This window comes from Erinaceus europaeus, chromosome 4 (genome assembly GCF_950295315.1).
Source record: "Erinaceus europaeus chromosome 4, mEriEur2.1, whole genome shotgun sequence".
Classification (NCBI taxonomy): domain Eukaryota; kingdom Metazoa; phylum Chordata; class Mammalia; order Eulipotyphla; family Erinaceidae; genus Erinaceus; species Erinaceus europaeus.
In genome coordinates, this window is record NC_080165.1 from 126,802,017 (window position 1) to 126,827,567 (window position 25,551).

Sequence of the window (25,551 nt, forward strand, 5' to 3'; positions counted from 1 at the left end):
TGTGATTACATTAACTTTCATGTACTTCCTATGGCATTTAAAGAAATTCTGGTCTCAGGTATGGAAAGTGTTTCTTACCGATTACAACTGCTATGGCCCCTAGTGCTAATCCCAAAACCAGGATTAGAGGTGCAACAAATAATTTTCCAGCTGGAAAACAAAAGGCAAAATCATTTAAAGAATTTTAAAACTATTTATAATGAGCAATTTCATCAATGTTTTTAAAATCACAGTGTAATACCACTAAAAAATAAGTCTCTATAGACATATATTTTATGTATAACAAATATACCTAAGTTGGTTAATTTCAATGGTGTTTAGGACAATTTAGTCAAACATCTCATAATTTTATCAACAAAAAAAATCCAAACTAACTATCTCACTTAGTTTTACTAGGAATACTCATTTCTGTGCTTTTATGTTAGTTTCTTCCACTTTCAGTTTTCAAGATGCTGAAATGGGAGTTACAGGGCCTGGTGATGTACACTCCATTGAGCAAACACATTGCTGTGTGCAAGACCTGGGTTCAAGCCCCGCAGTCTCCACCTGCAGGGAGGAAGCTTTACAAGTAGTACAGGAGTGCTGCAGATGTCTCTTTCTTCCTATCTCCCCTTCCCTTTCACTTTTTATCTGTTCTGTCATATAAAGTATATACATAAAAACCTAAAAAAAAAGATGAAATTTGAAAAAAGGCTACGGAGTAAAGCATTCTGAGGTAGCAAGAAAAGAATCTGGTTACTTTGCAAATGGAAGACATAGCTAGTAGGTACTATACTATATTCATACTATATAGAAATCAATACTATAAACTACAAGTTGAATATAGCATTGCTTTGATATTAATGTTAAGAGAAAAATAATAAGAACATTTTTTAAAGATTTTATTTATTTATTAATGAGAAAGATAGGAGAGAGAGAAAGAACTACACATCACTCTGGTACACGTGCTACTGGGGATTGAACTCAAGACCTCATGCTTCAGAGGCCAATGCTTTATCCACTACACCACCTCCAGGACCACATAAGTTAGAACATTTTAAGGTTATTCAAATGAATCACTTTAACGAATTTAAACAAAGAATCACAAGAAGAACAAACTTGCTGATAAGAATGCCAAGTAGCATTAACTATCATGTGTCCCTAAATACACAATATGATAAGATTCACAAGGATAAAAAATAAACTGAAGTCATATGTGAACATAGCAGAGAGCTCACAGCTTAAATCTCATCAATTTGCTTTCAGAAGCATAAAGTGTTCTGCTTTCAACAGTATAAAATAGAGGCTAGGTAGTTACTCTCTTGGTCTTAAGGCATGTGGTAATAGCTTTTTCTATACTAGCTACAATGCTATATATAACACAAGTGGGCTGTGTGGTGGTGTGTCCAGTTAAGTGTATATATTACCATGCAAGAGGACCCAGTTTTGATCTCCCACTCCCCACGTGCACCAGGTGAGTTATCTCTCTGGCTCCCATACTTTTTTTTTTTTACCTTTTTATGGGGGGGTTAATTCTTTACAGTGCAATCATTATCCTATGTACACTATTTTATTATATAGTAGATCCCCAGAGTTTTCTTTCTCATCACCCTTTCCATCCCTTCCCGGAGAACTTTTTCCTAGGAGACGGCAAATGGTTACGCAAAATGACTCTCATGCCTGAGGCTCTGAGTTCCTAGGGTCAATCCCCAGCACCACCATAAGCCAGAGTGAGCCATGCTCTGGTTTTCTCACTGTATCTTTCTCTTTCATTAAAATAGATAAATAAAATATTAAAAGAAAAAACACCATTTATATTTAATTTGCAGATAACTCAGTGCATTTGCACTTCTGATGTATATACATATCAAAGTGTCTTCATAATAGCAATAAAAATACTAACACTTTCTTTAAAGCATAGTGGTACTCAGTGAATCAGATTCATATTTTCACTTTGAGAAGTAATAAGTTTATTCCAATCATTTCTCAAAACATATATAAGTCTATTTTAGAATCTTGGGAGACTTAAGCCTATTCCTAGATAACTTTTTTTTTAAGAGACAGAGAGGCAAAGAGAGAAAAAAAAGAGGCCAAAGCACCAAATCATCTTTAACTGCTGTGGGGCCATGGCTGAAACTTGGATTTCAGACAGGACAAAGAGACACACTATCAAAGTAAGCTATTTTTTCTGGCCCAACAGTTCTTTTAAAATACTGTTCTCAATAGATAAAACAATATTATAACATAACTATGCATGTTGTATTATTTAAATATTCTTTTTTTTTCTGTTTCAGAGTTTTGTAATTTAAATATTCTTTAGTTATTTTTTGTTCTAGGCTATTTTAGATTATATTTGCAAATAAACCACTTTTAGTCCATTTAGATCTATGCTTTGGAATGCCTTTCACATTACATTTTTCTTTTTTTTATTATTGGATAGAGACAGAGAGAAATTGAGAAGGGAAAACAGAAAGAGGGAAAGAGACAGAGAGACACCTGCAACCTTACTTCACCAGTCGTGAAGCTTCCCCTCTGCAGGTGGAGACCAGGGGCTTGAACCTGGGTCCCTGTGTACTGTAATGTGTGTACTAAACCAGGTGTGCCACCAGCTGGTTCCCCTTTCATATTACTATTAAACTTCTTTGCAAAAGAAATGCACAAAATTTCCAATTTATTTGGTAGAATATTGACATCAAACTTTGAGCTAACTTGATAAAACCTATATTCACTAATAGTTTTTTTAAAAAAATCATTTTAAGTGGGGGAGATAGCATAATGGTTATACAAAAAGACTCTTAAGCCCTGACTTCCAAAGTCCCAGGTTCAATTCCCTGCACCACTAGAGCTGAGCAGTACTCTAGGAAAAACCAAAACCAAAACCAAACAAAAATTCATTTTAATTTAAATTTCCCTGACTAATAATTATTTATTTGACTAGAACATCTGATATGCAGAATAAGAGGGAACGGAGGTTTAGTAGTGACTAGCAGTCTTTATCACCAGAATTTCTCCCCAGTAGAAATTAGACAAATTATTCAGTGAATGGTGTTGGCTAAAACAAAGGTGACCGAGGAAACATTTTTATTTCTCCTTTTATGCAAATAAAGTGCTAAATGAAAGCATGTAATAGTAATAAAAATGCAGGCTTTAGCTAATTTCCACATGGCAAATAACTTACTGGACAAAAACAAATGGAACTCAAACTATAGTAAACATCCACTGTTTTAAAAATGCAAATCTAGAAAAAGAGTCAATGAAATGTGAAGGGTCAATAAACATGCCTTAAAATATCCACCTTCTGCATCCCCATAATGATCCTGGGTCCATACTCCCAGAGGGATAAAGAATAGGAAAACTGTCAAGAGGGGATTGGATATGGATTTCTGGTGGTGGGAACTGTGTGGAAATGTATCCCTCTTACCCTATGGTCTTGTTGATATTTCCATTTTATAAATAAAAATTAAAAAAAGAGAGACACCTGCAACACTGCTTCACCACTCACAAAGCTTTCCCCCTGTAGTGAAGGACTGGGGGCTCGAACCTGGGTCCTCTTGCATTGTGACATGCGCTTTCAACGAGGTGTGCTACCACCTGGCCCCCCAAAATCATACTGTTAAGGCAATTTCTTGTGTGATTTATTTTGACCTTCTATTACTTCATCACAGATACAATAAATGTATTTGGAGTCCTTCAGAAAACAAAACTACTTCCAAAACTAACATAGTTTTACATTCACTTGGTCAGCTTGTCATTTTTTTCCTAATCAAATGCTCACAATGTATTTCTGATAAGTAGACCAAAGGAAAGAGTAGAAATCAATGTTTGATATTTTAATAAAATCTTTTTCCAACAACAACAACAAAAAAATTTCAGTTTTAAAACATTGGAATCCTACCTCTCCAGAGTCCTGCCCCACTAGGGAAAGAAAGAAACAGGCTGGGAGTATGGACTGACCTACCAACACTCATGCTCACTTGAGAAGTAAGTATAGAAGCCAGATCTTCGGGAATTGGGTGGTGCCACAGAGGGTTAAGTGCACATGGTGCAAAGTGCAAGGACCGGCATAAGGATCCTGTTCGAGCCCGGGCTCCCCACCTACAGGGGAGTCACTTCACAATCGCTGAAGCAGATCTGCAGGTGTCTATCTTTTTCCCCCTCTCTGTCTTCCCCTCCTCTCTCGATTTCTCTGTTCTATCCAACACCACCACCAATAATAACCACAACAATAAAACAAAGGCAACAAAAGGGAATAAAAAAAGCCAGACCTTCCACCTTCTGCACTTGATAAAATTAATATAAATATGGATTAATACCATGTGGCTATATATCATTAGGAGTCAATAAACAACAAAACATTAAAACAATTAAGACCAATATTGATTATATTGCATAGTTTATTATAGAAGTTATGCTTACTTAAACTCAGTGTGAATATGCTTATGGAGATCAGAAAATATTTCAGAAAAGGATATAACTGGCTTCCATATGTTAAAGTGAATTTTAAGATATATGTCCTATCTCTTAGAAGATAAAATATGCCATTAGTAGCAGTTTTGTTCACCCATCATATGATTCTAATGAGGTGAGTGGGTTATAACAGTAATGAAGTGATGAAAGACAAAAGAAAGACATAAAACTAGGAAAAGATAATGAAGATATATAGATGTTATGAGGGTCAGGTGGTGGTGCACCTGGTTAAGCGCACATATTACAATGCACAAGGATGCAAGTTCAAGGCCCCGGTCCCCACCAGCCGAGGGAAAGCTTCACTGGCGTTGAAATAGAGCTGCAGGTGTCTCTCTTTCTCTTTCAGACTCTATCTCTCCCACCCCCAATTTCTCTATGTCTCTATCCAATAATAACTAAATAGATAAATAAATAACATTTTTTAAAATATAAAAATAAGTATCTAGGAAGTCTATTTAAAAAAGAAATGCAGATATTATAGAATATTATATATGAAAAAAGCTGAGAGAAATAATATGAAAGAAGAATGACAGAAACAATAGTGTTCTGTGTGATGGAAAGAGAGGAATAAATATCATAAAGGGTACATCCTGGGGAGTATTGGAAGATCTAGTAGCTCAGGAAAACACTGCATCATATAAAGGTGGGAGTTTAGAGTAAAAAAATCTGTTTGTGCTTGGATTTTTTTGAAATTAGATTGAGTTTTGCTGAGACACACTGCGGGAAAGCTTTGCCTCTCATTTAATTGACAATGAGCTATTAATGATAATAGAATATAAAAATACATATATAATAGGTAAGCAATGATGTAAATACAATGGAACTCCACTGGGCATTGGACCATTTGTGCTACATGCTCTCCATAAAACGAAGACTGTATTTTTCTATTCTAATACTAGGTAGAGCCAAAAGAAAAATAAATGTGGTATTATCTCTTGTGGCAAGGTCACCAAAATTTAGTACTAAAGACTCTACATTTTTTGCTCTTAGTAGTTTGTTTTTTGAACTACATCTATTTGCTCATATAAGTAATGTTCTGCAAACAACCTTAATTTTCTTTTTTTAATTGTAAATTCAAATGGATAGCCAATATCTTCCTCCTGCTTTGGAGTAAAGTCCCACAGAACACTTGACAGGTCCACAGGATTGTTGTGGCTGTTAGGTTACTAAGTTCTGATGTCACTGTTGACTTCCAAAAGGAGACTCCAGTAAGTCATATCAGATACTCACCACAGACGGACCCTCGCACTAATCTCCTTAGATGAGGTCTCTCTGGGAGGTAGCGATATTTGCATCCAAATATACTGAGGTTTGATGTGTGGTCTCCAAAGAAACGGAGCTGACGATACCTTTCCCCACATCGATAACAAAAATTAGTGTTACATTGTGAACAGGTCATATGGTCACACCCTTCAGTTCTCTGGATATGGATCTGTTCCCAAAAGAGACACAAATAAAGAAAGGTTATTATATTAGGTGGCTTCTGAGCGAAAAGCTTGAAGTTGAGGAGGTGGCCCACTGGGTGGAGCACATGCCTTGAATGGATAAGGTCCCAAGTAGGTTCACTAGCACTGCATACAACAAAAAAAGTGTTCTGATTTCTCTCTTGTTCTCATATAAACAAATAAATCATTTAAAAAGTAAAATCTGTCAAATGTTGTGGATAAGGGTCTCTACAAATTATTGACTAGGCAAGAAATTTACAATGTATTTTTCTATGCAAAAATGTGTTATGGCTTTTCCAGATGTCTTACACAGTAAGCTTAAGTCTGTCAGTTTCCTTACAACTATATACTCCAAGATTGTATTTGCATCAAATATTTCGCATGTGCAAGGGTCAATGACATTTCAGGTGCTTAAAGGGTTGACCGATTTTGAGTAATACAAATCAATATATTACAAAGTAAACTTACTTATCCTTCCATATTAACACTTAAGTCAGTTCTGAGGTGGTAATATGAAATGCCATGAAAGTTTATGTTACTAGTACTATCATCAGCAAGAAGTAGGTATCCAGGAGAGTAAGAAGAGATAAAGAGGATATATCATAAACACAAGGCTTATTTATAACTTTCTGAATGATTATTAAGACATAGAAGTGTCACTTTGTAGGAGGAAATGATAGCTATGAATTGTACTTACAGCATCACTTGTTCATGCTATAACCAAGGTTTTTCTAGGTTATGGTGATAATTTTGAATGAATAATAACTAAGTATAGGGCAGGACATTAAAAGAACATAATGATTGTGACACAGTAGGCTCTTAAATGGTAAGTGAATAAAACAAGAAAGGAATAAAACAGCCTAAGGACCCTACTAAACTACTGAACTATTTTTGACTCATCTTGAACCATTTTAGAACTAAGAAAAAAACTTGTTCAGAGAAAACTGCTGAGACCACAAAATAAAGGTTACTTCATGATCACTCTCTCTTTTTTTTTTTAACTCCATATTGTGTTAAAACTTGAAATTAAGACAACAAAGCTTAGATTTTCCTGGTCACAGAGCAAACTGTTGTTACTTGACCTAGTAAGGGAAAAGGGCTAACATTAGTTAAAGAGTCCATTATGTGCCAAGCATTGTAAAAAGATTAGAGCCTTTAAATCCCATAACCACACCAGAAACTTGGCATACTTAGAACCAGGACGCAGAAAGGTAATTTGCTTCAATCAGTAGAGACAGGAATTTGATTCATATCTTTCTCTTTATTATGCTTTATAGCCTCTTATTATGAACTTAAAACCAGAGGGTCCGTGGTAATTTTTGCCAACTGACAGCAGCACTTTTGTGCTCCTCAGAAAAAAATGTTTGACCTCTTTGTCCAAGGCATGCCATTCCATTTGTTTGAATTACTCTCTGGGGAAATTCATATTCTTCTTAAAACAACATCAAGGATTTTTTTTTTTTTACTGGAAAGCTGTTTTATAAGTTTAAGGTATTATTGACAGTTTATTCACCTCTACATTTTATATCATAATATATCTACATATAGTATCACCTCTGATTTCCAAAGCTGTTATGTATTTACTCCTTCCTTTTTACTCAATGCATATGTTATAAACATTGCTTTACAAGGCTGTTGTCACAGATGTCCAATTTCACATTTCCCTATAATAAGTGACACTATACCCTCCACTTCTTCACACCAGTGGTGAAGTAGGTTTGCAGGTGCCTCTCTCTTCCTCTCTATCTCCCCCTTCCCTCTAGATTTCTGGCTGTCTCTACCCAATAAATAAAGATAATTTAAAAATTAATAATAAAATTAAGTGCGCATGGCGCAAAGCACAAGGACCAGAGTTAAGGATCCTGGTTCAAGCCCCTGGGTGCCCCCCCCCTGAAGGGGGGGGTCACTTCCCAAGCGGTAAAGCTGGTTTGCAGGTGTCTATCTTTCCCCCTTTCTGTCTTCTCTCCTCTTTCACTTTTTCTCTGTCCTGTCCAAGAACAATAACAGTAATAACAACAATAATAACAACAAGGGCAGCAAGTGCAACAAAAATGGGGGGAAAATGACCTCCAGAAGCAGTGGATTTGTAGTGCAAGCACCTAGCCTCAGAATTCTAACAAAGTCTCAAAACCTAGATATACACCAGTCTATGTGAGAGAGAGCATATGTTCACATGTATCCATAAACTACTGCAAAATATATACCTGAAAGCAGAAGTACACTAGAGTTTGCAGTGAGTACCCCCCTAACACTTCCTCTCCACTATTCCAAGCTTTGGGTCCATGGTTGCTCAACAATTTGTTTGGCTTTGTATGTTAACTCTCTTTTCAGTCACCAGGTTCCAGATGTCATTAGGATGCCGGCCAGTCTTCCCTGGACTGAAGACCCCACCAATGTGTCCTGGAGCTCTGCTTCCCCAGAGACACACCCTACTAGGGAAAGAGAGAGGCAGACTGGGAGTATGGACCGACCAGTCAACGCCCATGTTCAGCGGGGAAGCAATTACAGAAGCCAGACCTTCTACCTTCTGCAACCCACAATGACCCTGGGTCCATGCTCCCAGAGGGATAGAGAATGGGAAAGCTATCAGGGGGGTGGGGTGGGATATGGAGATTGGGTGGTGGGAATTGTGTGGCATTGTACCTCTCCTACCCTATGGTTTTGTTAATTTATCCTTTCTTAAATAAAAAAAAAAAAAGAAAAGAAATAACCCTAAAGGCAAAAAAAAAAAATAGGGAAGCTTCCAGAGGAGGGCAGGGAACCCCCACAGAACCTTGCCCTCAATGTGGATCAACAATGGTAGAAAATATTCCATCCTCCGAAGGGGGTTGAATAACATACTCTATCTACCACCTGAAGAAGATGGGTCTTGAAATTGGTGTAACTCAGAATGTTCCTACTGATGACCACAGAATGCAAGTTCAGACCTACAGGGATGTAGAGGTTACATAGGCTCCTATGCTGAATATGGGCCTCAGATGAAATCAATGGGGTTTATAGTCCACAATATTTATACAACTTTTCCATATCTTCCCTGATCCAGCTTTATAGCCCTTTTTCTAGCCATGACATCATCTCCCCAGACAGAAAGTTGGGTCCACCTACATATCAGATGTCAGGCTCAGGCAAAAACTAATAAAGTTATGGGCCCTTTGGAATACACCTAAATTAGACCTACTAGCTATTTCCAAAACGGAGAACCCAAATCTTCATTTGCAATTTTCCAGCCTTTAGGTTCATGATTAATCAACAGTTTGTATGACTTTATATGTTAACTCTTTTTCATCCACCAAATTCCAGATGTCACCATGATGCCAACCGGACTTCCCTGGAAAGATGACCCCACCAATGTGTCCTGGAGTTCTGCTTTCCCAGAGCCCCACCCCACTAGGGAAAGAGAGAAACAGGCTGTGGATGGATCTGTCAATGCCCATGTTCAGCTGGGAATCAATTACAGAGCCAGACCTTCCACCTTCTGCACCCCATAATGACCCTGAGTCCCTATACTCCCAAAGGGTTAAAGAATAGGAGAGCTATTGGGGAGGGGATGGGATATGGAGCTCTGGTGGTGGGAATTGTATGTCTCTTATCCTATGGTCTTGGCAGTGTTTCCATTTTATAAATAAATTAAATTTAAAAGAAAAAGAAACCTAACCCTCTTATCTCACAATGTCAATCATTATTAAATCACTAATAATAAATAAATAAATAAATAAATAAAATGTAGATTCTTAAAATGTAGGTCCAGATTATATTTACTTAAAGCGCATTTTACTTCTGTGAAGCTGTTTTTATTTTTACTATAAATTCAAAACACAGCTTAGTTCTGCTTAAAAAGAAACCATCCAATTAACTAAAGTTTATTATCAAAATTTTGTTTTACTTAATATACTGAGTTAGACCCAGATAAAATATTCCCAGGTCATTGAACGGAGCATTCATAAATCATAAGTAACTGGCTTGATATACTTATAGTTTCTTGTTTCCGTTTATAAGTAAGTGAAGAATGGTTAATACTTCAAGAGGTAAGTATGTAACTGCTAAACATTGCTCATATCTTTTTTTACTTTTTAATGTTTTATTAAGGAAATAAGGACGTACAAGTGAGCAGTCAGATAGCTTATGCCTCTTTACTTAAAAAAGTTAAGTTATTGGTCCGGGAGGTAGTGCAGTGGATAAAGCACTGGATTCTCAAGCATGAGGTACAGAGTTCAATCCCCAGCAGCACACGTACGAGAGTGATGTCTGGTCCTTTCTCTGCCCGTCTTTCTCATGAATAAATAAAAAAAATTCTTAAAAAAGAAAAGAAAAAGTCAAGTCATGGCAATAAATGCCCAGAATAGATCAGATATTTCTCTTTTTAAAAATATTTTAGTTATTTATTCTTTATTGAATAGAGACAGAGAGAAATCGAAAAAAGGGAAAGAGACACTGGCAGCCCTGCTTCACCACTCCTGACACTTCCCCCTTACAGGTGGGGACCAGGGGCTCGAACCTGGATCCTTGTGCATGGTTACATATGTGTTCAACCAGGTGTGAGCCACCATCAGATCAGATATTTCTCTAGTAAGAATTTGATTTAGGGGCTGGGTGGTAGGTAGCACATCGGGTTAAGTGCACATGGTGCAAAGCACAAGGATTAGCATAAGGATCCCAGTTTGAGACCCCAGTTCCCCACCTGCAGGAAGGTTGCTTTGCAAGCGGTGAAGCAGGTCTGCAAGTGTCTATCTTTATTTCCTTTTTTTGTCTTCCCCTCCTTTCTCAATTTCTCTCTGTCCTATCCAACAACAGCTATAACAACAATAACAACCACACCAATGGCAACAAAATGGGAAAAACAGAATCCAGGAGCAGTGGATTCATAGTGCTGGCACTGAGCCCCAGTGATAACCTTGAAGGCAAAAGGAATTTGATTTACAGTCTACAGTGTAGTAGACAGAAATGACAACAACACTATTTTTACGTCTACAATATTTTTCATAAGGGATATGAAAATCTGTAATGAGATTAGTAAAAATCGATACGCTATCTTTATGTGACATGCATGGTACATATATAATATAATAATAAAATAAACAAAGTTACAATTTAGCATGTTTTAATAAAACTCCCATAAGGCTTCTAAAAAATAAATCTACCCATATTCAAGCCTATTCCCCACTGCATTGGAGGAAGTTTTGGTGCTGTGGTGTCTTTTCTTCTCTTTATTTTTATCTGAAAAAGTTGCCAAGAAGCAGTAAAGCCCTGGTGACAACAAAAATAAATAAATCTAGAAATCAGTTTTCAATTTTCATACAGGCTCTACTTAATTATGAGGTGTAAGAATAACAATAAGTGAACTACCATGTATCCATCCAATTTTATCAACTGTGCACACCTGCCTTCCTATATTCATTTCTATTTTCACCAAGAAATATAAGACATTTAAAAAAACCCTTAAGCAAAATCTGATGTTAACCATCATATATCATTGTTATTGATAAATATCTTACTTTAGGTAGAATAGTAACTTTTATTTATGTTTAAAAATATTTTCATTCATGTGCAAGTGTCTCTCTCCTCTATCTCCCTTTCCCTTCTCAATTTATCTGTTCTATTTTAATAAATAAAAAACAAATTTAAAAAGGATATTGAAATCTTTAGATAATTTCTTCCCCTATATAGGAGATAAACATTTACTCAACATGTAATTTTTCACTGATAAAAGATGACACAGTTCTTAGCCTTAAGGAGGTTTTCGTCTGAAGTATACATAGGCCCTTATCAATTTTACAATTGAATATATATATCCATAAGCTATGAGAAATGATACTAAGGCAAAGGACAAGGGCCAGAGAGATATCTCACTGGGCAGGGCATGTGTCCTGCATGCTCATGGCTTAGGTTCCTGGCTGGACCTGTGGGAGGTGCTTTGGCCCTGGAGGGAGCTCCAGTTCTTTGCTGTCTCTTCCTCTCTATTTGAGTGAAAAAGTAACCCGGAGCAGTGAGTTCTCATCTCCACGCAAAATAATAATAAAATTAAGGGAAAGCAATGGCCCCATTTCTCACTCTACATTATAAAACTCTTAACAACCCTCCCATTCAAACCTTCTCCCAGAGATAATATTTAAAACAGTCTATAACAGGTCAATTATTTAATTAAAGGGACTTGTACAGGTCCTGTCATATAGCATGTTCTCACTAAAGATTTACAAAGATTATTATCCATGACTAATTTTCAAGTCCAATAAACTAAAAAAACAAACAAACAAACAAACAAAAAAAACCCTCTATCTCTCAGAGTCATGTAATTGTTTGATCATCACCTCTTTCTGACCTCTGCTAAACTCTTGCTTCAGTGGCACCTTCTTTTCTAAGTGTTTCTTTTATTTATTTATTTATTCCCTTTTGTTGCTCTTGTGTTTTTTATTGTTGTAGTTATTATTGTTGTTATTGATGTCACTGTCGTTTAGTAAAAGGAAAACAGTTATCACATTCTCTTTTTGATGTCTAAAAGCACTTTTGTATAATCAATCTCTAACAACCAACTTTAAACAAAAACCCAATATAACAATTTCTGTGCTTATAGTTTACTAACCTGGAGGACAGCATACAAGTTTCTTAACAAAGCATGCAGAGCCCAGGCTTCTGTTTGTGTCAGTTGTCTGACATTCTCTCCACTTCCTTATTTGAGTCTTCTTGCTTCTCTAATGGAACCACAAAGAGTTTGTGGCCCTTGCACCGAGCACATTTCCTAGTCTGGTACCCTCTTACTTTCATTGTTAAAGATATCCATTTCTGGATATCTTTCATTATACCAAAACTCATTCAATAATCCTCAACACCTAGCTATCACTGGATTATTTTAAATGAATGCGATTTTTTTAAAACTAGGAACCATTCTGTAAGAATTCTGCTGTGAGTTTCATACTAACAAAGGACTATGTTTTACAGTGCACATAAAAAAATTTCATTAAAAAAACCCACATGAAGAGGAAAGAAAAACCACAGGTTGGGAGCCGGGCGGTAGCGCAGCGGGTTAAGCGCAGGTGGCGCTAAGCGCAAGGACCGGCATGAGGATCCCGGTTCGAGCCCCCGGCTCCCCATCCGCTGGGGAGTCGCTTCACAGGCGGTGAATCAGATCTGCAGGTGTCTGTCTTTCTCTCTTCCTCTCTGTCTTCCCCTCCTCTCTCCATTTCTCTCTGTCCTATCCAACAACGACGACATCAACTATAACAACAATAAAAAAAAAAAAAAGACAACAAGGGCAACAAAAGGGAAGATAAAATAAAATTACAAAAAAAAAAAAAAAGAAAAAAAAACCACAGGTCCTTGTGTATGGTAAGGTGTGTACTTAACCAGGTGCACAACTACCTGGCCCCTTAACTGAAATTTATAACTTAAAATGCTTATTAAAATGGTGAATCAACCTAAACAATATAACTATGCAGGGTTCAAAAATAGCTTGGTTACAAAATTTTTAAAACACATTTAACCACAATTATTAAGGATATATTCACATGAAAAAAACTATGTAAAAGCTGTTCTGTATACCTGGAAACACTGTGTGGTATTTTTCCTTTCCACAAACACTTATTGTCTTCCTTCTTAATATTTATAAGTTTCAAAGCATTATTAATGAACATAAAAACTTGAAAGAAAGCAAATGATAACAGGATCAAGTAATATATCTCCCTGGGTTTCTATTGTAAGAAGTGCTTCATGGGAAAAATACAATTTCAGGGCAAATAAAAAAAAATTGGAAAACACTGTTTTAAAATCATATACTTAAAGGAAAAGAAAAATAAAACCAATCATTTGCATTCAAAACAATTCAAAATATTACTTTAATTGACACAACTTCCATGGACGTAGAATCTCACAGAAAGTAGTATTATCTGAAATACTACTATTTCAGCCGATCTTGGATGGACCTTGAAAAAATCATGTTGAGTGAAATAAGTCAGAAACAGAAGGATGAATATGGGATGATCTCACTCTCAGGCCGAAGTTGAAAAACAAGATTAGAAAAGAAAACACAAGTCGAACCTGAAATGGAATTGGAGTATTACACCAAAGTAAAAGACTCTGGGGTGGGTGGGTGGGTGGGGAGAATACAGGTCCATGAAAAATGATGAATTAAATAGTGGGGGTTGTATTGCTAAATGGGAATCTGGGGAATGTTATGCATGTAAAAAAAAAAAAAAGAAGTAGAAACGCAAAGCAGAAATTGACTGAGTTTGGAGTATGGCACCAAAGTAAGAAAGCAGAAGTATACTAGAGTTTGCAGGGAGTACCTCCCTAATACTACCTCTCCACTTTTCCAAGCTTTGGGTCCATGATTGCTCAACAATTTGTTTGGCTTTGTATGTTAACTCTCTTTTCAGTCACCAGGTTCCAGGTGTCATCAGGATGCCGGCCAGACTTTCCTGGATTGAAGACACCACCAATGTGTCCTGGAGCTCAGCTTCCCCAGAGACCCATCCTACTAGGGAAAGAGAGAGGCAGACTGGGAGTATGGATCGACCAGTCAACGCCCATGTTCAGCGAGGAAGCAATTACAGAAGCCAGACCTTCTACCTTCTGCAACCCACAATGACCCTGGGTCCATGCTCCCAGAGGGATAGAGAATGGGAAAGCTATCGGGGGAGGGGGTGGGATATGGAGATTGGGCGGTGGGAATTGTGTGGAGTTGTACCCCTCCTACCCTATGGTTTTGTTAATTAATCCTTTCTTAAATAAAAAATAAAAAAATAAAAAATAACAAAAAAATAAAAAATAAAAAATAAATAAATAAAAAAAATAGAAAGTAGTATTATCTGGTAAGGTAGTAAGATTAAGTGACTTCTTGGCTCTTTTCCTTTTATGCATTTTTAAAGTATTTATTTGTTAAAATGGTAGGCAATTGCTAGAATATTTAGTAACTTCTTTACAGTTGACTGCTTTTTTTCTCTTTAGTAAGTTTTTCAAAATTTTTAAAATTTTATTTATTTATTTATTTATATATATTTATTTATTTTTAACAGAGCTCTGGCTAATGGTGGTGTGGGGGATTGAACCTAGGACTTCAAAGCCTCAGGCATGAGAATCTGTTTTCATAACCATTATGCTATCTACCCTCCGCCCTGCTTTATTCTTTCTGTATACATCAGAGACATTTAATTGTATAGTTGGAATAACTGTAGTAACAAGTGCATGTTTTTATGTAGCACTGCAATACATTCAAAATTTTTCCCAGTGTATAATGTAGTACTGCCCATCAGCAAATGATTTTTAAAGCAAGTCTAACTGTTGATTTTTATGTTTTTTTCTAGAAAAATATAAAATATACACTTGAACATTGTTATGTAGAGTGACTTAGCAGAACCACAATTTTCTCAAGGGCTTTTACTTGACTGGAAGCTAAGTAGCAGTGCTGAGTAAACAGAAAAGCCAAGAGAAAGAGGAAGGCCTGGTTTTCTTTTCTTCAACAGCATAAAAAAGAAAAGATCTAGGCTTAGGAAAAGTCACTGAAGACTTGAGTCCAATAGTAAGGAAAACAAAAATAAAAACATATCACACTGCAAAGCTTCCGCACAGCAAAAGGAACCACCACCAAAACACAAAGACACCATGAAGAATGGGAGATCCCTACATGCCATAAGTGAAATAGAGGACTAAACACCAACATACATAAAGAAATCATTAAACTCAGCAGCAGCAGCAGCAGCAGCAACAACAACCAAAACCATCCTATTAAATATGGGCGGAGGACACGGGCAGACTCTTGAACAAATAAAGAGACTCAGAGGGCCAGCTGACAGATAAAAGTGTGTGTGGGGGAAAAGAATCCTTGTCCAAGGCTGATGTTAATGTAAATTAGTCCAAATTCTGTGGAAAATAGCCTGGGCTTACCATGTGATTCAGCAATTTCTCCCATAAGGGTTTAATCCAATGGAAACAAAAACACCTATCCAATGTGATCTATGTACACCTGTGCTCACAGCAGAACAATTTATAATGGTCCAAACTAGGAAGCAATCCGAATGGCCAACGACTATACTGTAAACAATTAAGACCCAACAAACTGCTAAAAGTGTAGTGAGCAACTGATGCAGTGGCATGAAAACAGCCCTAAAATCAAAAGGAAAAGTATGGACAAAACTGTCTCCTAAAGGGAAACAGAACAAAAAAAAGAGCTTTAGTTCAAATATCTGAGATAATTTTTTTTAAGAGAGCTAGTTCACCTAAACTATTGCAAAAAAAAAAAAAGTCTTATAATTGCTAAGAATAAAAAGTGTTATTTCAGAAAATATTTTTACTTAATAGTAATGAAATATATATGAATACACATGAATATTATAGTACTCTATAGCATACCAATGCATTATATATACTATACTAGTGTGTGAATTTGTTGCAATAAATTTATGTATTATATTTTTGCTCATTAGTAGCCTTTGGGATATGCTCTTATGATTTCAAGTAGGATTTATATTTACTGATTATAATATTTCTAATAGTTCATTTCTAATAGTTTATCTGATGCTAAGAGAGAATTCTAAAATTTTACTTAAAAGTAAATTAGTTCTAATGTAGAATGATTAAAAAATTAATCTGGCAAGAAGTGAAAATCATAATGGTAGAGTGTACATATACACACAAATAATTTGTAAAGCAAGTTTAAAAACACTGCAAACCTTAACTGCTCACTATTCTGAAAGTATGAAAGCTGGAATTTTATTTCTGGCTTATATGCAGGGAGCTCCCCCCATGTTTCTATGATGACTTTTCAGCATCTGTGTTCTCCTTGAGATGACTGCTATGATAACGAGGAGGAAAAGAAAAACAAGTTTCGTAAAATCCCCATCTCCATTTTAGTACTACAGCCCCGATTTTGGCATTTGTTTCTATCTCTCTAGATTTACAAAAACCAAATGAGCAGTTTAATGCAGTGCTAAAGTGATACAAGCAATAGCAAGAGGGAAAAATCAACCAGAATTGCCAAAAATCAGAACCTATGACCAATTGAGAAGTCATTATTAGTACATTTTGAAAACTATAAATTATATTTTTATGTAACTCTCCAAACTAGCATTAAAGTACTAGCTTTACCCTTTATGAATATCTCACTTTTAATTAGAAATCAAGAATCTTTTTGAAATTAAAAAAATACTTAGATATTGAAATGTAATGCAGTCAATGAGAATATTCATTGTTTACATATGTATTTTTTTCCTCCAGGGTTATTGCTGGGCTCGGTGCCTGCACCATAAATCCACCGCTGCTGGAGGCCATTTTCCCCCCTTTTGTTGCCCTTGTTGTTGTAGCCTCGTTGTGGTTATTATTATTACCATTGTTGATGTTTTCGTTGTTGGATAGGACAGAGAGAAATGGAGAGAGGAGGGGAAGACAGACGGGGAGAGAAAGACAGACACCCGCAGACCTGCTTCACCGCCTGTGAAGCGACTCCCCTGCAGGTGGGGAACCAGGGGCTCGAACTGGGATTCTTATGTTGGTCCTGCGCTTTGCGCCACGTGCGCTTAACCCACTGCGCCACCACCCGACTCCCACCCGACCCCCACCTGACCCCCACATATAATTCTTTAACTATGTAAGATAATCTCTCTTCTAAAATGAAACAGTCAATTCTTCACCTGATCGGCATTTACAAGTGATAAATGTACTTCACTCCAATATTGTAAATGTTATTTTCGTTCAGTAGTATACAGGTGTATCCATTTCTTTCTATTGCGCCTAAAGATTGTCTCACCTTGCACTTTGGACACTTCTGGGCATTCCTCTGTCCGTGTTCAATTTCGCTGGCCCAGTGACGCAACAATTTGTCTCCTTTCTTGTACTCCTTACAGTTAACACCTTCATGCCAAGGAGAGTGGCACTTAAAACACCAGATGAATTGGCAGGTGGGGCACTGGATCTGCGTGAGGAAAGGTTAGGATTAAGTACTAGTAGTCATAATGAAAACATCTAAGTGGGTAAACATCACAGTGCTTCAGTAAAATAGTTAGGCAGGGTAAAGTCTGTCCAAATTTAGATATTTTAAACTGCATTGAAATATGACTGTTCTGCTATTAAGAGAATAAATAGCTGTTTGGGCAGGAGTGATTTGGTTGTTTGCAGACTGTATTAGAGTTTACACATTGGGCAGTCTGGAAATCCATTTGGCTTTAAAAAAATCTCCTAACTGGCAGCACAGAATAAAGGTTGTAATCGCAGATCTCCAAACCCAAATACTCAGGCTGTCGCCTTTAATAAATTCACCTTTCCCTCGAATCAATTTTGTAGTAATTTCCATTGCTCCTCTTACTAGTAGATTTATATACCGTTTAAAATCAAAGTCCCACTAAAACTTCATGAGATGAGTAACACACGTATGAAAACTACTACATCATCATTGTTATGAGAAAGCATCTAAAATAGTGGTTACCTCTGAATTCTTTTGAACTCTAATAGAGGTTAATTATAAAAATAACGAAGTCTACCACTACAAATGTATTGGATAGATGGTTCTTTTTATGGGTATGTAGCAGCAAATGTACTTCCTCTAAATCAGAAAGATGTCTTTGTGTTTTCATTGTATGGACAAGTAAAACTGCGTATACATTCATTGAAAATCTATGCCTTTCACTTGACAATGGGGACTTTTTTTTTATTATCTGTTTTCTTTTATTTGAAATGGCAGAACATGTATACTATTTTCACACCTCATCCCTGGTTCCAATCCACTACCAGGAAACGGTGGTGGTATAGTGGTGAGCATAGCTGCCCTCCAGCCCACTAAGACCATATGGGCATAACTCAATTCTCCCATTCCTCTTAGATTAAATTGAACTAGCGAATTTTCTCATTATGCACACTACACTGGTAACAACCATTCTCTGTGCTCCTGCATATAGCTAGTTCTCATTTAGTTTATCAATGAATTACAACCAGCTCTGACAACTAAGTATTGTGGTGTGATAGAACTTTGGTCATGAAAAAGGGCAGTGCAGTGTCTCAGCTTCAAGTGTCTCATCTCACATCACCTCTCGCAGCTCAGTCTTTTTTCTCAGCGTGTACCTGAGAAAAGCATTTTTCATGTGTGTATTTGTACTTTGGTATGCACTCCATCATACAATTTTTTTCCACTTTTATTACAATATAATATACACACTACTAAAACCACTTATGTACACTAAAATTTAATTAAAGATGCAAAGGTGACACTGAATTATCTAAAGATGTTCAAAGTCCATTATAAATAAAGGTGGCTAGACCCCACCATGTCTCAAATACCGGTATGGTGTAGCCCCAGGTTTACTGACATTTCTCTACTGGGCTTCAGGAACTCCGTGAGAAGAACCTGTATCATTTCACTGTGGCAAGAGAGATTTACTGACTACCTTTTGAAAATTGGTTAGGATTTCTTTTAAGAAGCCGTGCAAAATATCGTTATGCAGTTTTTTTTTTCTGAATCCTCAAATTGGTTAGAATTTCTTTTGGGAAGCTGTACATAATATCATTATGTCCATTATGTAGGTTTTTTTTTTTTTTGAATCATCCTTTTTACAACAGTGGTTCCAATCCATTGATTGAGAGGCAGTTATAATCACAGCTCTTCTGTTTATAGCTGAAAGTACTTCAGCTTTTATGTCAAGAAAAACATTGCTATAAAAGTATGAAGTAACAAAAGTACATTCACTTTCAATATTTCTTCAAGGCATTTTTGTTTCGTATGAGGTGGGGAGAGGAGCCATACCACAGGGATCAGAAACCACAGGCATGCAAATCTTTAGCTCTTCCCATTTGAACTATTTCCCCAGCTGCCTTTGCTGTAAATGTATTTATCAGTACCAAGTGATATTTTGTCATAAAACACTTAACATCTTTATGCTTATTTATTTACTAAAATTGTTATATTCCAGTGTTTATACTGCTGCAGATCATGTGTTGTTTATTTCTATCAACAAAGTTATGCTGCATGGTAGGTATGGAGATCACAGGCTGCAGATGAGAAAACTAAAGTTCACAGAGACTAAATGATGTTCCCAAACTAACACACCAATCATGTTTCAGAAGTTCAGATATTAAGTTTGATACATTCCCAAACCAGCATTTGTACGGTGCCTCATATAAACAGTATTATTTCTTTGATGATGGGGAATCATCAAAGAATGGAGAAGTTGACAATTAACAATTTAATGTGAATTCTGAAAATCCTTTGTACACTATCATTCTCACAAATTAGTGCCGTCACTTATATAGACACACGGGTGCAATTTCATTATGCACCAGAATCCCAAAGTTCTCTTACATCCTTCCCTCCCCCTCCTCCAAAGTCCTCTGCTTTCATGCAATACACCAAACCCAGTCCACAGTTATTCAGTCATTTGAAAGGGTTTTTTGTTGTTGTTGCTATTTTTGATGACTGAAATTTTAAAAGTAAGAAGAATGGGTAGAAGTGATTGAGTCCTAATAGTAAAACTATATAAAACGGTCACTCTCTGTAATTATCAATAATGAAGAGTTAAGGTACGCATTATGAAGTCTATACAACTTAATTTTCTTTTTTAAAGAGATCTTTATTTTTAAGAGAGATACAAAGAGAAAGGTAGACAGATGAGAGCACTGCTCAGTTCTGGATTATGGTGGTTCTGGGGATTGAACCTCTGACCTCAGAACCTCAGGAATCAAAATCTTTTGCAAAACCATTCTCTTGATGGAAGATACATATTCCACTGCTCCTAGAGGACATTTTTCCCATTTTGTTGCCCTTGTTGTTGTTATTGTTGCCACTGCTGTGGTTTTTGTTGGATAGGACAAAGAGAAAGTCAGAAGGAGGGGAAGACAGAAAGGAGAGAAGGATAGACACCTGCAGACCTGCTACAGCACCTGTGAAGTGACACCCCACCCCCACCCCCGCTGCAGGAGGGGAGCTTGGGGTACAAACCACGATCCTTACACGGGGTCCTTGAGCTTCAAGCCATGTGTGCTTAACCTGTTGAGCTACCACCCGGCCCCCTATAGCAGATATATTTTATAACAATGTAAGAGTCCATGGAACCAAGTACTGAACTATCATATTTATTAAATTCTAAATCTGAAGATAGAAATGTGACTTCCTTAACAGGGTATCTGGATATTAACTTCATATAATAAACAGCAAGATCTCACCATAGATCCCACCACCAATTCAACAACGACAACACAGACTTGCTGGACCAGGGAAGGATTTTTGCAAGAGGCTCTCAAGATAAGATTAAAAATTGGAATTCAAGCCTGACTGCCTACTGTCCCCCTTACACAGTAGTGATTGTTTTTCTATGGACTACAATAAGAAAAGAAACCCCAGCAATCTTAGTATTCACAGACAGCAGCTTAACTGAACTGTTTAAAACCCTGGCCTCAATCACACTCAAAACAGACTTTATATAAAACACATAAACATCAGATTCTATCTTCCTCCCCTCCTTCATTTAGAGTTAACCCTCCACATGGACTAGGCCTCCCACATGTTGTGCCATCTTCTGAGTAATTCTATTCATACAGAGATCACCATGCTCTATTCCTGATACACAATGTACCACAGGAGGTAAAGCAGTCTCAGCTCACCTGAGAGCTGATTGGAAAGGATGAATTGATGTCACACCTCAGACCTGATGAATCAGAGTTTGATCTTTCACAAGGTCCCCAGGTGATTTGTGTCTATACTAAAATTTGAGAGGTATTACACCACATGATCACATCTTCCAGATCAGAACTGGTCAGATCAGGGATGAATCCCCTAACGCCAAAACGTGTTTCCACTGTTTGTAAGAAGTCTAGGAGGTAGCTACGATTAGCTTTGTGAGATAGGGTGTTCACTGAAAGGATGTTTTCACTCTACCTTTCCTGTGGAGGCAAAAACAGAGAAAAGCTGAGTGGTGGTTACAGAGCACATAACTGGAGAATACAGCAACATTTTAGTAACACAAATGATGGGATCTCTGGCTACCAGAATTATTGTCTTCCTCTGGCAACTGTGGAGAATATTTCTGGTCCTTCCATCTTACTTCCTCACACCTTATTTAACAGAAGCAGCTTGAGAGAGAGAGCACATTTCTGCTTCTCATAATTGAAGAAAGTCCAATGAATCCAACTTGTCCATTGAAATCTTACTAGGGTCAACTACTCTTTCCTTGAGCTAGCTTCTTCATCCTTTCCAACAAGATTCAGCATGTTTCTAATGAAGTGGCATCCAACATGTAGATGTCTAATTACTCTACTAGTCTACACGTGCTCTGACAACAAAGGCTGTTATTTTGTTCATCTTGTATTTTCTGAGGTAAGGAACACTGAACTTCTTTTTAATTTTTTTTATATTTATTTTCCCTTTTGTTGCCCTTGTTTTTTATTGTTGTTATAGTTATTATTGATGTCGTTGTTAGACAGGACAGGGAGAAATGGAGAGAGGAGGGGAAGACAGAGAGGGGGAGAGAGAGACACCTGCAGACCTGCTTCATTGCCTGTGAAGCGACTCCTCTGCAGGTGGGGAGCCGGGAGCTCAAACCAGGATTCTTACTCTGGTCCTTGTGCTTTGCGCCACCTGCGCTTAACCCACTGCACTACTGCCCGACTCCCTGGAACACTGAACTTCTAGCCCATAGTAGGACGTCAATAAGTTATTAGTTAAAATGAAGTATTTTGCATATATCAAGTGCTACCTATTGGCTAACACTAAATGAACTTAAAGAAAAAGCAGCATGTCTAATTTAAGACTAACTGCTGAGATTGTATCACTGATTTTAAAATTCACCAGATGAAGTTTACTGTTGGTATGCATGAGACCCCTTCTGTTTCATTTGGTTTAAATCCCCCTTGCTTAACACTATTCTATTTACATAACCACTGCATTCTATTTACATAACCACTGTTAACAAGCACCCTCCCTCCAGGGCATTGGTGGTTCAGTGATAGGATTCTTGCCTGCTCTGCCCCCTCCTTGTCACACTCTGATTTTCACCAGTCACTTTTCTCTCCACCCTCTCTATGTCACATCCTGTTTCCACCCTACTTGGCAAGTATATATAAAGACAGCATTGTGAGTTTTAGAGTACCTTTAGTTTAGCTTAGCTCGGCTTAAATTGTGCTGCGTCCTGCATGAATAAAGAGATACTGCCTACAGCTCAACCATGAGTCCCCATCATCTGTTACCCGCCCATGAAGCCAGCCCGGCGAAAACAACAGTTTACTAAATATTTGATCCACGTATTTTCATGAACATCATGATAGATGTACAAACTCTTCTACATGAACAGGTTGTAAGTATTTTAAGAATAAACTTATGAGAGTGAGAAATCCTGATTAATCAGAATCTATAAAAGATAAAGGCAAATTATGTTACAATTTGACTTTTGATTTCCCTTTAAGGGGAATCTGGGCTACAATAACACTCAGATGGCAACTTAACCTAACCTACTGGCCCTAAGTAAGATGTGTTCTCTTGATAATTCATATCCAAGACATAACTCACAAAACATAAACAGAACTTGGAACCAAAGAGGGCCCTGATACATTTTTCTTGCTAAAGCTATACACTTCTTTATACATAATTATGTTAAACAAATAACACATCATTACTTATTAAATCCTAGATATAAGACAATGCTCACACTTAAATGCAATAAATGTAAAAGCTAACTCAGTTTTCCAAGAAGAATATGCTTTCTGAGAAATTCAGAGTAACACAGATGTTCAGTAATGAAGTATATTATTTCATTTACTCATTCAACAAGTATTTACTGAGCACCTTCAAGTAGCAGGTGGTGAGTATACTGACTTTAGGCAAATTAATAATTTGAATTTAATGAAGGTAAATTTATAAAGCCAGAGAGCTATAACGCTTCTAGAGGAGGGAAAGTAGGAAGGGTAGTTCTCAGAGACTATGTATTCTACAAAGATGAGTAGAATATTACTAAGATTAGTGATAGGGCAATGCTTCATGCTGAGGGTGACACTTGGGACACCACAGTGGTTAGAACACACATAGGGAAATATCAAGTGTTCCAGGATAGCCTCACAGAAATGGTCTATCAGCTAATGGTATAGCATCTGAGCTTTGCAATGTCATTTCTATATTCCTGATGTATCTCTTAAACTCACTGTGATTCAGACACTTTTTTTTTTGCCTCGAGGGTTATTGCTGGGACTCAGTGCCTGCACTATGAACCCACTACTCCTGGAGGACATTTTTTCCCATTTCGTTGCCCTTGTTGTGGTCCTTATTGTTGTTGCTACCATTGATGCTGTTGTTGGATAGGACAGAGAGAAATCGAGAGAGGAGGGAAGACAGGGAGGGGGGAGAGAAAGAGACACCTGCAGATTTGCTTCACCTCTTGTGAAGCAACCCCTCTCCAGGTGGGGTGCCAGGAACTCGAACTGGGATCCTTACTTCTGTCCTTGCACCATGTGCGCTTAACCCACTGTGCTACCGCTTGCCCCCCCCCCCCCCCCGAACTCTACATGAGAAATGAAGCTCACAGGTGCTAGGATAAGATGTCCTAAAGAAATGGATCATATGTAAGTAGTGAAATCTTGTAGTTATAAGTTTATAAGAACGTAAGATAGTTTAATAAAGAGATAAAGATAACGGAGAAGTGTAGGTCAATTACATAGATGAATAAAGAGAATACTTGAAAAGTCTGCCCTGATTTGTATAGCACAAATTCACCAGACAGAACAGTAGGGTATTGTAGTCCAGGAATTGGCACAGTGGATAAAGCATTGAATTCTCATCCATGAGGTCCTGAGTTCAATCCCTAGAAGCACATGTACCAGGGAGGAGAGAATAATTTGTGATGTATGATTTCAAGTAATTTAACATAGTACTCTCTCCTTTAAAAAGGAAAAAAAATCTTCAGTCAAGAATGGCTTCAGTCAAGTGGAGGGAGATACTCTACATAGAAAACCTGGCTTGATTTTTCCTAGTTAATTAAAAAATGCCATCAGGGTTATCACTGGGGCTTGGTACCTGCATGATAAATACATGGCTCTCAGCAACTAGTTTCTACTTTCTTTTATTTGATAGGACAGAGACATTGAGAGGGGAGAGGGTGGTGAAGAGTGGGAGAGAGTGCATGAGAGAGACACCTGCATGAGAGAGACACCTGCAGCACTGCCTCACTGCTCTTGAAGCTGACCTCCTGCACAGAGGGACTGGGGGCTTTAGAACCCAAGGCCTTGTGCCTAGCAATGTGTGCTCTCTGCTGGGCGTGCTACTGCACAGCTCCACCTTGACTTTCTGCTAAGGATGTTGGGGTAAACTAAGGGCCAGATACCTTCATAAAACTTCTAAGTGAGTTCAAGTGCTCAAAAAAAAAAATTTCCCCCCTTCTTTTTATTTGGAGAAGAGACTTTAGCACCACTCCATTTATCCATGATACTCACGCGTGGTGCTGAGGGTGCCCTCAGTTCAATAAGGGGGGGGGGGGCTCACTTGAGTGCGTTATCACCTTGGCCCTTGGTTTAAGCTCTTGCCTTAATTCTTATTCCCTAAATTTGCATCTCTTGGGGATATGTCGGGCTTATGTCGGACTGGCTTCACGAGCGGAGACAGATGACCAGAGACTCACGGCTGGGTTGTACGCAGTATCTCTTCATTCATGCAGGACGCAGCACAATCTAAGCGGAGGTAAACTAAACTAAAACAAACAATGCTGTCCTT

The 25,551-nt window shown here is 37.5% G+C and overlaps 2 protein-coding genes across 3 annotated transcripts in view; one reads left to right on the forward strand and one right to left on the reverse strand.

Annotated features, from left to right (window-relative positions):
• The window catches only part of HDDC2 (HD domain containing 2), a 605,961-nt gene that overhangs the window by 170,737 nt on the left and 409,673 nt on the right, over positions 1-25,551 (forward strand). The gene's annotated exons all lie outside the window — the stretch shown is intronic.
• RNF217 (ring finger protein 217) overlaps positions 1-25,551 on the reverse strand; it is a 130,479-nt gene that overhangs the window by 10,683 nt on the left and 94,245 nt on the right. The window contains exons 3-5 of one of the 2 annotated variants that reach the window (XM_007536109.3): positions 17,623-17,787; positions 5,677-5,878; positions 79-150 (exon numbers count right to left, since the gene is read on the reverse strand). In XM_007536109.3, coding sequence (XP_007536171.1) covers positions 79-150; positions 5,677-5,878; positions 17,623-17,787 — 439 coding nt within the window. The remainder of the gene's footprint in view (positions 1-78; positions 151-5,676; positions 5,879-17,622; positions 17,788-25,551) is intronic. The other variant, XM_060190508.1, reaches the window with a different exon arrangement.